Source organism: Argopecten irradians, chromosome 10, assembly GCF_041381155.1.
Source record: "Argopecten irradians isolate NY chromosome 10, Ai_NY, whole genome shotgun sequence".
NCBI lineage: Eukaryota > Metazoa > Mollusca > Bivalvia > Pectinida > Pectinidae > Argopecten > Argopecten irradians.
Genome location: NC_091143.1, coordinates 38,911,710 through 38,931,634, shown reverse-complemented (window position 1 = coordinate 38,931,634; position 19,925 = coordinate 38,911,710). Strand labels below are relative to the sequence as shown.

The following is a 19,925-nucleotide window of genomic DNA, read 5'->3' as shown; positions in this document are numbered from 1 at the left end:
TGTAATGTACGGTAGCCTTATGAAGACTTGCTAAAGTCCGATGCATTGCATGAAGTTTTCTTGATCTTAGCGTTCTTATGAATTCAAAAGAAATTTGAGTGTTATAAGTAACCAAATAACGTACCTTTTATTTGGCAAAAGTGTATGACCATGATTTATTATCAGTCAAAAGTCAGCAAAGCAAAAATCACGATAAAATGTTCTTCACGATAATATGTCGCCACATGCACACATATGATGTCGCCAACCAGTTAACTGTTAAAGTTAGGCTTACGAAGACTTGCTAAAGTCCGATATATTACATGAAGTTTTCTTGATGTTAACGGCTAGCGTTCTTGTCAATTTAAAAGAAAGCCGAGTGATAAAAGTAATGAAATAATGTACCTTTTATTTGGCAAAAGTATCTGACCATGATTTAATAGTCAAAAGTCATATTAGTTTTCGAAAAAGGAAACCAAAACATATCTGGATATGGTAATATTTCAAATGCTATATTTTTCCGAAAATATTCTTAAATGTTAAGTGGATATTAGATATGGATAGGTTAACTTATTATTGTTTTGTTTTTGAAGAGACATTGGTGAAATTGATCATTTAGTAATTAATAAAGAATTATAAAAAAATGATACTCAGATTCTGAACCGGTTTCATTGGTGTTGAAATTCAGAAATAATTTAAATATAAAATTTATTTCAGTTATTTCATGAAAATGAGTTATTCAACTTATTGTTCTTGAAAAACTTTAGATATCATAAAATAAATACAGTATACTGTAAATATATTTTGTTGAACTCCGAAATTCAACACTGCACACTTAGTATACTAAATTCAATACAAGTTTATTTAAATGAAAAACCAATTTCTTTATTCCTTTGTTTGAGTCCTTCATTCACAGCATCTATGAGTGGCCTTGGCACTTAGATTATTGTTCATAATATATACTTTATCAACTTGCCATTTTGTCAGATTAAATTTTATACATGTATATCAGATCTTTAAATGCAAGTGACCATTACATGGAATATTTCACATAGAATAATATCATTATGTAATCTGACAATTAAAGGTGTATGTTTAGTCTTGTAAATAATTAGCATTTTTGACTTCTGCAAAATCCCAGATGTCATAGTAGAAGAATAAAGACAACTACCTAGAAAATGAGGGATAGTAGTAGAATGTCAGACAAATCAAATCATCAGGAAGTTTTTGAAGTATATAAAAATGACTGCATGTCATAAATTATTATGACTTGTATCAAAATCAGTGGTAGAAATTGTGATTGAAAATGTGTGTATTTTATATGCTCTTTTGGTCTTGTAAATCTCATCACATTCTCATAAATGCATGATCTTTCATCTTGTATATCTCTCTCTGTATATATAGCAAGGTGTAATTGTATGCCTGTATGTATGTATGAATATTTATATCATTTAATGCACTTATAACAATGAAAGATGTTTGTGTTATGCAGTCAAATTCTGCAGATGTTGACTGCGCCAGATTTTCCTCATCAAATTTATCATCATCATCATCATCGTCATCATGGCACTTTTTATCATAGCATAGTGTAAAATTGATAAAATAGCATTGAATACATGAATATTAAAGTTCAAACATATAGGTTAAGTAGGGGTTTAGCTTTGGTGCACATGGACATTTTCAATAGTCATATGATCATTTAAAAGTAAGTTAATGAATAACAAAAGATTTATTGACATATTTCTTTACTATATATGATTTAAAAATTATAAATATGAGTTCAAAGATAACTGTCAGTGCAATAATGTTGTTGCATATATACTGCAAACCATCTTTCTTTCGTGGCTATTAAATTTTGCGATTTTCATTTCAAAACAAAATTCACGAAGATTAATATGGCGGATTTAAACAATTCAATGATATGTCCTCTCAATATAGATGATGTACACATTAATTCGTGGAGAAAAACTTTTGCGAATTTATTTGGATTGTGAAATTCGTGAAAGTAAATCGCACATAAATGGAAGTTGTTTTACAGCATGTTGATCGATATAGGCCATCTGGTGGCAAAGTGGTTAAGGTGTCTAGCATGCTATTATGTGACATCCTCCTTTGGCTATGACGACTAAGTTTTTAAGTTAATTAAAATTAATTAATAAACAAATATGTTGGAATTGGAATAGTTTTCAAATATACTGAAAATGAAAGTGATTTTTCTAGAAAACTTGAAAAAACCAAAGAAAGTATATTACCGTATTCGACCCAATAAGTGCACATGCCCCTATTAGCATCCCTTCCTCTTTTGAGGCCTCAATTTCAATAGTTGGCCAGTCATAAATTAAAATACCAAAACTATCAAAACTGTATAGGTTTGCAATAATTTCATCTTATTAAGCACCTTTTTATTTTTTCTATTTTTTTAACGCCAGGGGCGCTTATTTGATCGAATATGGTAACCAAAACTTTTTACAACAACAAACCACAATTTGATGATGACCTAAGACTTATATGATAATGAGGAGAATAAAGGGAGGTGATTCTAATGGTACAATCCATCAATATGGCCGTCACCTGTGACGCTGTAGGTACAGACTGTGACAGACAGGAGACAGGGAGGCAAGACTCGTCATTAAATCACTGATCTATGGGGCGTTGTGGACAGCTCTATATATCATATCTCATAACTCATATACACTTTGCACTTTTAAGTGGATAATTGATTTTCTTTGATTTTACTCCATGGTGTTGACTGTCTGTCTGTCAGGATATAATTTGAGAATGTTACTGATTTAGCTCTTGGTAGCATTTGAGATAAGCCGGAGTATGCAGAAGAAAAACTTATACCAACAGTGACCTGTATGCTGTTACGGCCCCACCAAGGTTTGGAATGCACCACCTTGAGATGGAGGGGGGGGGGCAATAACAGATCTGTCTTTAAAGTGAAATAGAGATCAAATTATCCTGGATTCGTTTTTTAAAATACCTACGGTATTAGCTTGAATCTTTGTTTTATGAAGTATGAGGCATATATTACATGTCCAATTGGTGCTATACTGCTTGCCCTATGTTTAGAGACTAGAGTAGGTCTGTCATTTTTCTCCAAATTATCTGGCTTTGTTTCATCTTTAAAACCTGGTATTTACCACGTATTACCAAAAATCTAATAACTCTGTACCTATTTCTAAGTCACTGATCTGTCAGCCTTAATGGAGATCATTGATGAGATAATCACTAGTTTACTACATATGTGACTTTGCCTATATCTAAGTCACTGATCTGTCAGCCGTTATGGAGATTGTTGATGAAATAGTTACTGGTTTACCATGTACCTGACTCTGCCTATATCTAAGTCACTGATCTGTCTGCCGTTATGGAGATTGTTGATGAAATAGTTACTGGTTTACCATGTACCTGACTCTGCCTATTTCTAAGTCACTGATCTGTCAGCCTTTATGGAGATCATTGATGAGATAATCACTAGTCTGTACCTATTTCTAAGTCATGATCTGTCAGCCTCTATGAAGGTTGCCATTGTCACCTATAGTGTCGACTTTCTCGCCATGAACATCTCTAGATCAAGTGCAGTTTGGTTGTTTCTGCAGTGTATCCGTGTCGACCCTCTGGGCTAGCTTGGGATTGGTTTGAAATATTAGCAGACTGCATATAATCAACACCTGTACCGACAACCAGATTGTTTTGTATCGGGGCAAAACGTTGCTATTGGGTGATCAACAAGAGAACGGAAAGTCGCCTGCGTTGGATGGCTTCCTGCGCCAGCGTGGTTCGCCCGAGGCCAGACAAACAGGGGGTTTCTTCGGAAGAACAAACCAGATGACGGGGCGTAATCAGCTGGGAAGGTGTTGGTATCTTTTATAGTGATCTTGGTTTGTTTTGTTCTAATTATGGGCTTACAATGCCTGCCAGATACAAAGTCGCTAAAATAATGGTCTTACAGCCAGCTCAATTAATCTGGCTTGTTACTGTGTTTGTGTTGCTAAACATACGACTTGCAGGTTTATTACAATTTAATTGCACACATGCCTTGCAGGATTAAGGTGACTTTGTACGTGCACATCAGTAGCAGACATATCAGAGCGGTATTCACTTGGCAGCCATAACTTCACGGAGTTGGCATTTTATCACAAATTGAATATTGCAGAAATTGGGGGGGGGGGGGGTGGGGTTCAAAGAATGAAAAATACAACAATATGTGGTATCAGAAATTACTATACTTCATGATTTAGTACTTCCTGCACAAAACATTTTATAGAAAAAATGTCAGATTTATGGTGAAAATTACATCTAAAGAAAAAGGTATCGCCGTTTTATCAACATTTTAGAGTGATTTACAAAAAGCCCTACTCTCTTGATTTTGGGTATTGCTATATCTTATAGCTATTCAGATATTAGCTAAGAATCATAGGAATATGTATGAAATTAAAATGCATCACTTACATGGTATGCTAACAAGCCTGGGGCCAAGTGGCCAAGTGCTCATGGGTGAGGTATTTTGACATATCTCCACCTCAGGAATACAATTTCAAAATCTATACCTTAGCCAGTTGCCATGTACTGACTGATTTTTCTCTGGAAACTCTGGCTTTCCTCTATCTTAAACTATACATATTGGCTCATTCAGGATGACTCTGCAGGAATTAAGTCTTCAATGAAACGTTTAGAATAGTTTTCTTTTATTGTGTCTATAGGCTTTTAATTATTTCAATTTAATGTTATTGCATGGACTACTATCGTATTTCACTGCAAATAAGACCCCCTCCCCTCACCCTAAGAAATAAAGGTCAAAAGTGGTAGGGGGTCTTATGTGCAGACAATTACCTTGTCAACATCGATCTAGTAGATCGCCATCTTTTTTGGACATCTGTCAAAAATTATGTTGTAACAGTTGTAAGTCAGATGGGTAATAGCAATATTTTCTGGCATTGATAATGATAATAATTAAGACATATGAATAAAATTCAATCAAATGTTATGAAAAGTTAAAATAAATAAATAGTACCAGTAGAACTCGTTAAAGCTTGTGGGTTTTTTTTAATTTGAAAATATAAACTAACTCGGGTTTGATAAACATGATCAACAACAGTCACTTATTGGGGAACCTCTATAAATCTGCAAATATATGCAATAGTTGGTGATTTATGTAATATGTTTGTGAATATACACCATATATTTACAAATTTATGAAATACATTTCCGATTATAAGCAATACTCATTATTAAATTTCGCTCACAGTTCCATTATATGTTTTGCACCGTTTTACTAGGTATCCCAGTATGTGAGGATAGTCAACAAGACAACATCCATATCGCAGATTATCAACTCAAAACTATGAAGATGTTAGTGACACATCTAATAATGAGTAATACATTTATTCGCATCAAGAGAGGATATTCATTGTTTCTTAATGAATACAAGTTATATTTCATCGAGTGGGGTGGAAACTTTGATATTTTTCACAAGTGCGTTGTTTCCTAGTTCGTGAATTCTTTGTCAAAAAGAATAAAAGATATCAATTGGCTATAGTAAATGACATAGCTAATTTGTATCTAATGCCAGGGGGGTGGCTGTAAAGGCTCATAAGCCTCTTGTTTAGTTATAAAATACAGAGGTAAACTATGAATTTAAAAAAAAAAAAAAAAACAATCAAAAAAAGAAAGTCTATGTGTTTAAAATTAATTTTAGTTACATGTAATTTATCATACTAAGGACTTAAAATTTTCCTTCTTGAAGCTTCCTAACCATTTTTTTTATATATATATTCCAGCTTCAGGAAACGTGTACAGTTGGGGATCTGGAGTTGATGGACAATTAGGTCACGGTGACAAAGTTTTATTTCTGTCAGAACCTCAGCCACTAAAACATAACAAACTCCGGGGAAAGATTACTGAAATCTCGTGTGGAGAGGCCTTTTCAGCTGCTGTCACAGGTATACTACCATAGATTTATTTTTGAGGCATATACTGCCACACATTAGAATTAGGTCACTGAAAATTATAAGCACAATATTTGTTTTTGCCTGAAGACGTTCACATATGCATGTATCGATCAGTATGCAAATAGCTGTATGCCCATTGATATGGACATGCATCAATATATCTCATGTTTTAATTTTACATCTGATTGAATAAAAGTTCATATGGAAAAAATAGGTCACTGTGACCTACTTTCTGATATTTAACCTACATCTCATTAACTTCTTCAAGTTATAATACATGTGTAATTTTATCTTTTCAAAGCAAAGAACTATAATACTTCTTTATTTAAAGACTTTATACTTTCCTCAAGGCTATATCATAAAATTAATAAAACGAATTTTGATTGATGTACTTGATTAAGATGTTTGTTTAGACAGAAATCTATATTGGTGGAACGTACTTAAGCACCATTTTGTTTGTCCTATAGGAAAATTAAAATTCAATTTTCTTTTGTACTTTTGTCCCATAACCAGTTGTAATCCATATGAGGACATGTCAAAAGTAGTGATTTATTGACACATAAATCGGCTTCATGCATGCTTGTAACAGAAAGTTTTTGATATATTTCAACTTTCTATATTTATTTCAGACAGTTTTGGTATGATTTTATGAGTTGCTTCTGAAGAAAGTTATGGAAAATGTACCTATAATTTGTAGAACTTATCCAGACATCCTAGCTGATGTGTTTCATGGACAACTTAAAAACTTGAGCGACAAATTATTGTAGAAAATTGATTACATTGGCGGAGAAAGCCTTAATAAGACAATCTCATATCTAGAGATGATCTTACATGAGTGGCTATATGTAAAATGGAATTTATTAAACAAGTTCAATAATTGGATATGCCACGAACCTTTAGGCAATTTCATATCACATAGTCACAAGTATAAGATTCTATTTATCGCATAATTTTTATTAATAGGAATATAAGTGAAACTTTAAATTTCGTCTCTATATAAAACGGTAGAAATCTGACTCGGATGTGACGGTTCCGTCTACTGAGACAATCATGCGACATCATATATAGATTATGAAGTTAAATCTATATGTGACGTCATAATAGTGTTATTACACATGCGTCTTATGATATTTATGACATGGCTGGATGGGTCAGTTATGTGATATATGTATATATATCCTCCTTATTGGAAAGACATCAGAGTATATAAATTGCTCTATTAATAAGTTCTAGATTTACAGTTTCTCCAAAAGTACATTATTATTGTTAATTACCATGACGTTATGACATGTAAAAGGTATCTGATAGGATATATACATTGTTAATTATTGATACAATGACGTATGACAATGTAAAAGTTGTATCTGATAGGATATATACAATGTTAATTATTGATACAATGACGTATGACATGTAAAAGGTATCTGATAGGATATATACATTGTTAATTATTGATACAATGACTTATGACATGTAAAAGGTATCTGATAGGATATATACAATGTTAAATTATTGATACAATGACGTATGACATGTAAATGGTATCTGATAGGATATATACATTGTTAATTATTGATACAATGACGTATGACATGTAAAAGGTATCTGATAGGATATATACATTGTTAATTATTGATACAATGACGTATGACATGTACAATGTATCTGATAGGATATATACAATGTTAATTATTGATACAATGATGTATGACATGTAAAAGGTATCTGATAGGATATATACATTGTTAATTATTGATACAATGACGTGTATGACATGTACAATGTATCTGATAGGATATATACAATGTTAATTATTGATACAATGACTGACATAGTATCTGATAGGATATATACATTGTGTTAATTATTGATACAATGATGTGACAATGACATGTACAATGTATCTGATAGGATATATACATTGTTAAATTATTGATACAATGACATATGACATGTACAAGTATCTGATAGGATATATACATGTTAATTATTGATACAATGATATGACATGTACAATGTATCTGATAGGATATATACATTGTTAATTATTGATACAATGATGTATGACATTGTACAATGTATATGATAGGATATATACATTGTTAATTATTGATACAATGACATATGTATGACATAAAAAGGTATCTGATAGGATATATACATTGTTAATTATTGATACAATGACATATTGTCATATTGTAAAAGGTATCTGATAGGATATACAATGTTAATTATTGATACAATGGACTGTATGAAATGTAAAAGTATCTGATAGGATATATTACAAATGTTAATTATTGATACAATGACTATGACGTATGTATGATATGATATAAAATGTAATTCTGATAACAAGATATGACAGTAAAAGTATATGATGATTATAACATTGTTAATTATTGACATGTATGACATGTTACAATGGTATCTGATAGGATATATACATTGTTTAATTATTGATACAATGATGTATGACATGTACAAGGTATCTGATAGGATATATTACAATGTTAATTATTGATACAATGACTTATGACATGTACAATGTATCTGATAGGATATATACAATGTTAATTATTGATACAATGACGTATGACATGTACAATGTATCTGATAGGATATATATAATGTTAATTATTGATACAATGACGTATGACATGACATGTAAAATAGGATATATACATGAATTAGATACAATGATATATATACATTGTTAATTATTGATACAATGACTATGACATGTAAATGTATCTGACAGTAAAGGTATCTGATAGGATATATAATGTTAAATTATTGATACAATGACGTATGACATGTAAAAGGTATCTGATAGGATATATACATTGTTAATTATTGATACAATGACGTATGACATGTACAATGTATCTGATAGGATATATACATTGTTAATTATTGATACAATGACATATGACATGTACAATGTATCTGATAGGATATATACATTGTTAATTATTGATACAATGACGTATGACATGTAAAAGGTATCTGATAGGATATATACATTGTTAATTATTGATACAATGACGTATGACATGTAAAAGGTATCTGATAGGATATATACATTGTTAATTATTGATACAATGACGTATGACATGTACAATGTATCTGATAGGATATATACAATGTTAATTATTGATACAATGACGTATGACATGTAAAAGGTATCTGATAGGATATATACATTGTTAATTATTGATACAATGACGTATGACATGTACAATGTATCTGATAGGATATATACATTGTTAATTATTGATACAATGACGTATGACATGTACAATGTATCTGATAGGATATATACATTGTTAATTATTGATACAATGACGTATGACATGTACAATGTATCTGATAGGATATATACATTGTTAATTATTGATACAATGACGTATGACATGTACAATGTATCTGATAGGATATATACATTGTTAATTATTGATACAATGACTTATGACATGTAAAAGGTATCTGATAGGATATATACATTGTTAATTATTGATACAATGACGTATGACATGTACAAGGTATCTGATAGGATATATACAATGTTAATTATTGATACAATGACGTATGACATGTAAAAGGTATCTGATAGGATATATACATTGTTAATTATTGATACAATGACGTATGACATGTACAATGTATCTGATAGGATATATACAATGTTAATTATTGATACAATGACGTATGACATGTAAAAGGTATCTGATAGGATATATACAATGTTAATTATTGATACAATGATGTATGACATGTAAAAGGTATCTGATAGGATATATACATTGTTAATTATTGATACAATGACGTATGACATGTAAAAGGTATCTGATAGGATATATACAATGTTAATTATTGATACAATGACGTATGACATGTAAAAGGTATCTGATAGGATATATACATTGTTAATTATTGATACAATGACGTATGACATGTAAAAGGTATCTGATAGGATATATACATGTTAATTATTGATACAATGACGTATGACATGTACAAAGTATCTGATAGGATATATACATTGTTAATTATTGATACAATGACGTATGACATGTACAATGGTATCTGATAGGATATATACATTGTTAATTATTGATACAATGACGTATGACATGTACAATGTATCTGATAGGATATATACAATGTTAATTATTGATACAATGACTTATGACATGTAAAAGGTATCTGATAGGATATATACATTGTTAATTATTGATACAATGACGTATGACATGTAAAAGGTATCTGATAGGATATATACATTGTTAATTATTGATACAATGACGTATGACATGTACAATGTATCTGATAGGATATATACATTGTTAATTATTGATACAATGACGTATGACATGTAAAAGGTATCTGATAGGATATATACATTGTTAATTATTGATACAATGACGTATGACATGTAAAAGGTATCTGATAGGATATATACAATGTTAATTATTGATACAATGACGTATGACATGTACAATGTATCTGATAGGATATATACATTGTTAATTATTGATACAATGACGTATGACATGTAAAATGTATCTGATAGGATATATACATTGTTAATTATTGATACAATGACGTATGACATGTAAAAGGTATCTGATAGGATATATACATTGTTAATTATTGATACAATGACGTATGACATGTAAAATGTATCTGATAGGATATATACATTGTTAATTATTGATACAATGATGTATGACATGTAAAAGGTATCTGATAGGATATATACATTGTTAATTATTGATACAATGACGTATGACATGTACAATGTATCTGATAGGATATATACATTGTTAATTATTGATACAATGACGTATGACATGTACAATGTATCTGATAGGATATATACATTGTTAATTATTGATACAATGACGTATGACATGTAAAAGGTATCTGATAGGATATATACATTGTTAATTATTGATACAATGACGTATGACATGTACAATGTATCTGATAGGATATATACAATGTTAATTATTGATACAATGACGTATGACATGTAAAAGGTATCTGATAGGATATATACATTGTTAATTATTGATACAATGACGTATGACATGTAAATGTATCTGATAGGATATAATACAATGTTAATTATTGATACAATGACTGATATGACATGTACAAAAGGTATCTGATAGGATATATACAATGTTAATTATTGATACAATGACGTATGACATGTACAAGGTATCTGATAGGATATATACATTGTTAATTATTGATACAATGACGTATGACATGTACAATGTATTTGATAGGATATATACAATGTTAATTATTGATACAATGATGTATGACATGTAAAAGGTATCTGATAGGATATATACATTGTTAATTATTGATACAATGACTATGACATGTAAAAGTATCTGATAGGATATATACATGTTAATTATTGGATATCATAAAAGTATCTGATAGGATATATACATTGTTAATTATTGATACAATGACGTATGACATGTAAAAGGTATCTGATAGGATATATACATTGTTAATTATTGATACAATGACGTATGACATGTAAAAGGTATCTGATAGGATATATACATTGTTAATTATTGATACAATGACGTATGACATATTGTAAAAGGTATCTGATAGGATATATACAATGTTAATTATTGATACAATGATGTATGACATGTAAAAGGTATCTGATAGGATATATACAATGTTAATTATTGATACAATGACGTATGACATGTAAAAGGTATCTGATAGGATATATACATTGTTAATTATTGATACAATGACATATGACATGTACAATGTATCTGATAGGACTATACACTTTTTGTATCAACATGTTTAATTATTTTAAAAGAAAACACAAATTTATAATATAAAAGAAGATAAAAAGATAAAGACCAAAAAAAAAAAAAAAAGAATTTAGAGTAAACAAAAATAATCATAACAAGCTAAAAAGTGTACCCAGTTATAACCACATTTAAAAAGATAACAATAATATGTAAAAATAGTGAATTTTTAAAAAAATGTATTTTGCTTCTTTGAAGTGTTAATTTCAAGCTTCATTAAGATATGGAATATGTGGACAAAGGTACGAATTACATGTTCCATTTCAGTAATTCATTACAATAACTTTGGTATGCATATTAATTCCCTACTTCACCCATTTAGTTAATTAGGTAACTGATAAGATTTTCTCAGCAGAGCACTATTACAAGAATCAGACATGTTCTAGACACAATAGCCAATTTTTAGTAGAGTTTTTAAGCCTATTTTTAGTGGAGTTTTTTTAAGCCAAATTTTAGTTTAATTCTTTAACCAAATTTAAGTGGAGTTTTTTAAGCCAATTTTTAGTGAAGTTTTTAATTCAAGTCTCAGATCGGTGGTAATACATCATAAAAATTGATTTCTACATCGAAAAATCTCCATTTTGGGGCGGCCATACATGCATCGGAACATTACAGCGAGTTGTGTCATTATACCTATTGCATCGTCATGGCCCTGCCTTATGTCATTATCTGGTTGGGGGTGGCCAGGTAACCACTATAATCATGCACCTAACATTAACTTTAATACCAGGTTATGTTAAGTATGATAAGCAGTCGGCAATTGATCAGTGTAATTGCTTACTGAAATTGAACATACCATATTCGACCCAATAAGTGCCCCCCATCCCTATACGTGTCCCTCCACCTTTTCAGGCTTTAAATTCAGATAAAATGCAGACTGGAAATGTTTAAAACTGTATTGGTTTCCTAACTGATTTCTGATGCAAATTGGTTCATGGCCTACTTTGTAAAATAATTTTATGAATGGTTAGTCTAAATTTGTTTCTATTAAATGGAGTGCTTATTACATTATGTAGGTTGAATGCGGTAGTTGAAATGAACATAATGATAAGTATTTTGCACACGCAATTAGGGCTTTTTTTCACTACTTTGGAAATGGGGCCTGTTGCTCCGAATTCGGGAAAATGCATGACAAATTAAACTCCAACATTTTGGGAAAATAATAAAATATGAAATAAAGCATAATGAATAGGAATTTCCATTGTAGTCTAGGTATTTTTTTAAGCTATTTAATTAATACACAAATGTATTTAAAGACTTAACCATCTAAGTTGCTAAAAAATGTTTGGATGATTTTTAAATATGCTTTTATTTTGGAACACTTCAACTGGGAAACAATTAAAGGCTTTCCCATTGAGAATGGAATTTGGGCCCTTAATCTTGCTGTAAAAAAGACTCATCATATTTTGTGTAACTATCTACTGAGTTGTGTGTTCACCGGCATTAGCAGGTTTATTATTGAACTGGAAACAATTAAAGGCTTTCCCATTGAGAATGGAATTTGGGCCTCTAAATCTTGCTGTAAAAAAGACCCATCATATTTTGTGTAACTACTCTACTGGGTTGTGTGTTCTCCGGCATTAGCAGGTTTATTAGAAAGACAAAATGGAACTAAATATCAGATTTTGTCTATACAATTATTATACATTTATAACTCAATGTCATGGAAACTATTCATTTAGGGTGTTATAAGATGAATCTGTGGCGATTTGATTTATTAAAATTATTCATTTTAACTTATGCTAATTTGATGTGATATTATGAACCTGGACTTTCTTAATTATTTTTTTTCTAAATGTCTTTTAACTTGAACATCTATGGACTTTTAAAGGACAGACAGGTGGCAATGTTGTATAGATGAACCAATAAGTCATAAATTTGATACCCCCACCCCTCTCCTCCCCCCCCCCCCAGCAGTATGTGCAAAATAGTGCAAAGTGATTATATGTGTTCACAGACCTATGACTAGTTTAAAACTAATCACTATCCAAATTCATTATTCATGCAAGAAAAATAAACTGAAAATAACTACTGTCAGGTTGAAAAGCACCAAATTGACTTTTAATTTAAATGAATTTTTCCGCAAGATGTATTTTGAATGAGTATGGTATTAAGCGGACTTGTGAATGCACTGTGTACTGGTGTAGGCTGACGGGGGACTAACACGAGAACTGTTATTTATTACATCATAATTACATGTTTATCGCCATGTACACAGCCCGTTAAAGTCTATAGTACATAGCCTACCCGGGAACGGTATTAGTGGAAACTCGTACACCTTTTCAAATTGTTTCTCGACAAGAGGTTCAAGAACTTGGAACACGAGGTGACACATTTGAAGAACTAAGACACTCTCGTAGAAACAAGTCAGCTAGTGAACACGTAGTTATGCAATTTTTATGAGATTCAAAATCGATTAGGGGTGACGCAGAAAATTAGTATAAAATAAACATCACGGAGTTGAGAGAAAAGTTTTCACATTTGTGCAAATAAAAATGTGGCAGTGCACCGCTCCGGTCGACATGGCAAGCATCTCTGTCATCCTGGCAAATGTGGTTAACGAAACACACCTCAAATTTGGGTGAAATTTCTAATTACTGTGACAGTGGCGTAACATTGTATGTTTTACGCCGTGATCCGTTCAGTATGGGGAGGCTGACTGGCCTAATTATCATGGCTTATTCAATTATCTTAATGAGACTTTACCGAATGCCGTCCCTACAATTTGTGGTCATGTGGTTTTCCATCATCGGGGGTTTATTCAGAAGAACTGAGCACAATTAGTTGATGTTGTCCATTGGTATTGTTACGGAGCCCTTATCACCATCGGAGCGGGGTCTGTGGGTACGATGCAGACCGCAGTAATAACAGACTGGAAAACGTAAAATGAAACGCAATGAGCACAAGAATCGTAAAGTTTTCTTCTGGCTTCAGCACCAAGCAAATGAAATTAACGCCAATCTAATCTTATATAATGCACATGACAAAGTCCTCATTACTCTCATTTTATGGGTTGAGAAATTTGAACAGAACAACGCCGAAACTAGAAAACCGAATTCCATTTGGTAAAATGTTTTGGTAATTAAACATTAACAACAAGTACTGGGCTCAGTGTTTTTGAGTTTTCTCAAGTAAAATTAATGAAAACCGCTCTTAATGGCGATGAAGACGTTTTTTTCTTAATGAGAACAATGTTGATGTTACAAGTTGTGACTTGAACACAAAGCTAGTCTTTCTTACAATTCGCTGTTTGATTGTTCACGGGTGTTTGAAACTGACAGGGAAGCCATACATAAAATATGCTAATTTAATCACTCTATAGCTTCTTTGTATTATCTAAGGCAAATATATTGATATATTATATTACCGCAGAAAATCCTCATTAGAAATTGTCATAAAAATTGTACGAATACGCCACCAGCTGAATGTCAGAATGTAAACCTTTTAAATGTATCTCTAAAAATTAAAATGAGACAGGTTCCTTGTAATATAATAAGACATTATAAAAAATCCCAAATTATGCAAACAATTATTTGTTTATTTTTTCTGTTCAAATAGTTGTTGTTTTCTAACAAATTTCTATTTGAATATATTTTCTCAAATTAAAACAAAAAAATGATAATATCATGATTTACAAATAAGAAACATTTTTAATGTTTAATGAAGTAATTGTTTCTAGCTAATTAAAATCAAATTGAAATTCTAAAGTAATTTTCAAGCTGAAGTCAGGAAAAACTTGCAATAATTTTTTTTCTCTTGTGAAATTATGTGCTAATTATTTAGATACCGAGAGGAAAAACAAAATTTGAAAAAAATTCTGTAATTTACCCTAACGTATGTCTTGAAAAGATTTCAATTTTTATGCAATTTTTAAAACAAAATTGACTTTTTTATATAAATTGTAGATAGACAAATAAGGCTTATTAATAAAATATGGAATAAGTTTGATCCAGATATCTTTACTTCAAAATTTAATACTTATAGGGAAAATATAACATTATGAGAATAATAGATATAAAAAAAGATATGAAAGAACAAAACTGTTTCTAAAATGTGACAGTGTGATAAAAAAGAACTAAATTACTTATTGTAAAATTTCTTAGGAAAGAAATAGAGCAAAAAAGTTCTACACTGAAAAAGAACTAGATAACTTATTGTAAAATTCTCTGATGAAAGAAATAGAGCAAAAATTCTACACTCAAAAGAAAGTCAATCACTTAAATATTGTGAAATTATCTGAGGAATAAAATAGAGCAAAAAATAATACACTACTCTTTCAATTTCAAAATTAGGTAAAGTGAACGGAATGGTGACAGATGGACGATGCTATTTGGAGCTTGTGTAAACATATTGATCAACATTTCTGCTTATGACAAAAAATTTTGTCACCAAACTGTCTTTATGGAGTGGAGCCAGATTGTGTATAGTCTCTACCAGAATGTCTTTGTCTGCTGTCACAGTACAGTTGTCCATCAGCTGATAGGAGAGATCGGGTGCTACCATAATTTTTCCATGTTAAATTATCTAACATGAACTTGATGAGGAAATTATCTACTCTTGTTTTGGCGGCCAACAATCGCATCGCCAATGGTTATCTATTTCGCGAGATTTTGAAAAGCCCCTCAAACCCCGGTGCTTTGAAAGGTTTTCACCGACATTTGAAATGTTGAAAGTTTGTGCCCCATTAAATGCAAACTCTATATAGACCCGGCGGCAGTAAAGAACGAAAGCTGTGAGACAATCACTAGGAAATGCACTGTCTCGAGGTCACGCCGCGGAATTATCACCACGAAAAAATCACACAGACGCTATATGTATTTCATCTTCAAAGCTAGATTGAGTAGTATAGATTTGGCTAATTGAAATGTTGTGTACCTCATCAATTCCGTATCCAGATAAGCAAATAGTTGGTAACAAGTCTGCCAACATGTTATGATAACAAAGGATATTTGTTACATTCCTCCCTATCGAGTTATTATATCTCGCAATATTTGCACTCATTTTAACATCACAGTTCCATTTTTCCAAAAGGCCATAAATTTCCTTTCATTGGCTCTCCATAGAAAACCTTTTCATCTCTCTTCCATAACCATTTTTAGTTCAACTACAATAGGATAAGATGAAAAATCAATTTGTATTTTAGGTCTAATAGGGGAAATTTTGCTAGTCATTAATTATCCATTGGGCAGTATCTCTAGACGGAGCACTGAGTTAATTTTTCTGTTGATGATGTTTTGCCATTTTTACGTACAGTCAATTTGTGAAGGGATGTTAAGAGATAAGAATCGGTGCTATTGTACGGACCTAAATGGTTCCAGAGTGACAGTAAAGAACAACGCAACTCGCCGCCCTATCTCCTCGCTCCATGTCAAGCCCGCTGTGATAGATGGATGAAATATTACTCGCTACTTAGGCAAGAACAAATGGTTTTAATAACTGGGTAAAATTTCACAAATTTATGGATTTTGTTGCTCATGATATGCTCTTGTACTCAGACGTAACTGTTTTCAGCGGTGAAAGCATTTCAGCGAGGCATGTCCAATCCATCTGACTCAATAGGCTTCGTTGGCCTTGGGTCTCGTCCATGTTATAGAGCCCGACCTGAAAAAGAAGTTATCTTTTGAAATGTGCATTGAAATCCTTTTTGTACTCATCGATGAGGTTTTGCTTTGACTTGTGACAAAGAGAGATGTGACAAAGAGAGAGCCATTATGAAATGAAACCAAAACTGTTTCCGGTAGGGCAAGGTTACCACATCAATATCATATCTCCAATATAGACCAGTCAAGCGCTCCTCCAAATTGAAAGATCCTCTTTTGTCCTGTTGATGTGTTGATCTTTTCAAATGAAAGCTGAGTAAGTTAATTAATGAAGTTATTATGCACTTTTATTGTGAAGGTTTCTAGTGTTTGCGTTTTGTGACCGTCTGCTATGTGGCTGTAGTCAACGTGGCCTTTTACCTGTGACACCTACGGCGTTACCGGGGGAAAGTCGGCCATGGTGTCTGATGACTACATACACCTCCATTGTCATTCCATTGATCTCAGGTGATAGCATCAATTAAAAAATGACCTAATAAATCATTTCAACAAGGCTCATTCACAAATGTTTTGATAGGATTTTTCCTTCACCTTATTTAGATAGTTTGATTATTTTCTTAAAAGTACACATTTGTATATCAATTATAATAAACATTTCCTTCTGCAGTTAATATATGACCCCCTACAATGAAAGTAGGACTGAAATACAACTTCTCTATCTTATTGTATGTCTGTCTATCAGTCTGTCTGTTGTCTTGTCTGTCTGTTGTGTTTGTCTATTGTGTCTGTCTGTCTGTCTGTAGAGCTGTGCAAAGTATTTTACCATTTAGTCAATTGTTATATTCAAATCATGATCATATAAATAAAAGAAATTCACATTTTCAAATAATGTTTCTTATATTATTTATTTACTATTCTTATTGTACTTACAGCATTGCCAATGGCAATGAAATACTGGAGGCAAATTGATTTATCGCATACCTAGTAGAATCATTTTATTAAAGGCAAGTCTAAATTTGTTTTATTAAGCATCCCCTTATATTATTCACGTCAATTTTTTGGGTCAAATATGGTAATCAAATTTTGTAAGACCAATTTCTAAACAAAAGGTTATGTATCTTGCTTTAAAGATGCACACTCCATACAAATTGTAATAATAATTCAAAGATGCACACCCCTTAAAACCTAACACGAGACATATTGAAAACATTTACAAAATATAACCCTGTTCCATAAGGGACTGACTTGAAATGAGAAGTGAGCAAATTGACCTTGACATTTCTTGGAGTTTTGAAGGTCAAATGTTGAAAGTAAAGGTGGTAGGTAGTCACTAATCAAATTTATTCAGGGACTAACAAAAACAAAAACGGACAAAAAAATTCTGTCCTCAGCATTTCATACCAAATGTTCTTACTTAAAACATCAGTAATTACCCGTACATCCACATGTTTGAAGTTACATTCAATATCAAATGAATATGTCAAAAGATAATGCATGGGCCTAATCAGAAGGATTTCTCATAAAATCGCTGCATGTATGACCTTACCAGTGTAATTTAAAGTCAAAATGTATGAAAAAAACAACAACAAGAACATCCCAGTAGAGGAATGGATAGGAAATGCTATTTGTGTCGAAGAAGATAGCAGATGTGTCAAGGGTTTGTGACATTTGCAAGACATGTCATTTATGGTTCAAAATGCTGAAGAATCAAATGACCAACTGGGAGACATTATTACACAACCTTTCACATTCAGAGTCGATGATCTCTGGTAAAGGGCTAGATATATTCTTGAAGGACAGAAAAAAGAATTTAATGTATATTTTGTATATTGTTATTTTTATTTCAATATTCATTTTTTATTTCATTTTTTTTTTAAATCTTTTATTCTCATTTTGTTTTTATATATGCTTTTTGTTTTTTTTAGAAAATGGTCGCCTGTATATGTGGGGTAAGAACAGCCACACTATCTGTCCAGAAAAAGAGACCGGCTACCGTGTCTGGGAGCCAAAGTGTGTAAACTCGAGGGGTCAGTCCGTCCAGTCGGTTACTTGTGGGTCCTGGCATGCTGTTAGCATCACTGGCTCTCCAGGTAGGCGTTCGTTCGTAGAGTGACCACTCCAGCTGGCTTAGATAATGGTCACTTGTCTATATAGGTACAAATAATTTCATTATCATTTTTGAAGCTTTAATAATTTTGAATTTTTTGAAAACAATAAGCATACCAAGAATCCTAATCTTTTGCAGAGTTTATAAGAAGAAGCGACAGTGTTGCCCAGTCCGTGTGTACAGACGGATCAGTGTGCTACTCAGACGAGGACTTGGTCGACTTTGAGGATTCTGATTCTGTGTCGACATCTTTAAACAACCACCAGGTAATACCAAGATGTGGTGATGTCATCTTCTTCTACTTCTTATGTCTACCGGTATATAGACCAATGACTTGTTAATAGAGGTCAGGTTTTCAAGTTACAGAGTCACGCCATAGGGGGTCAAGGTCATGCCACCAAGGTCAGGGAGCATGGATTAGCTATAGAGTTTGCGACTTGTCTGTAGATATCATGTGACCACCACCTTTGTAGAGGATATGGTTTGC

The 19,925-nt window shown here is 31.8% G+C and overlaps 1 protein-coding gene across 2 annotated transcripts in view; it reads left to right on the top strand.

Moving 5' to 3' along the window:
• Positions 1-19,925, top strand: part of LOC138333859 (uncharacterized) — a 126,285-nt gene that overhangs the window by 93,181 nt on the left and 13,179 nt on the right. For both annotated transcript variants that reach the window (XM_069282493.1, XM_069282492.1), the window contains 3 exons: positions 5,763-5,924; positions 19,257-19,421; positions 19,577-19,704. In XM_069282493.1, the coding sequence (XP_069138594.1) occupies positions 5,763-5,924; positions 19,257-19,421; positions 19,577-19,704 (455 nt within the window). The remainder of the gene's footprint in view (positions 1-5,762; positions 5,925-19,256; positions 19,422-19,576; positions 19,705-19,925) is intronic.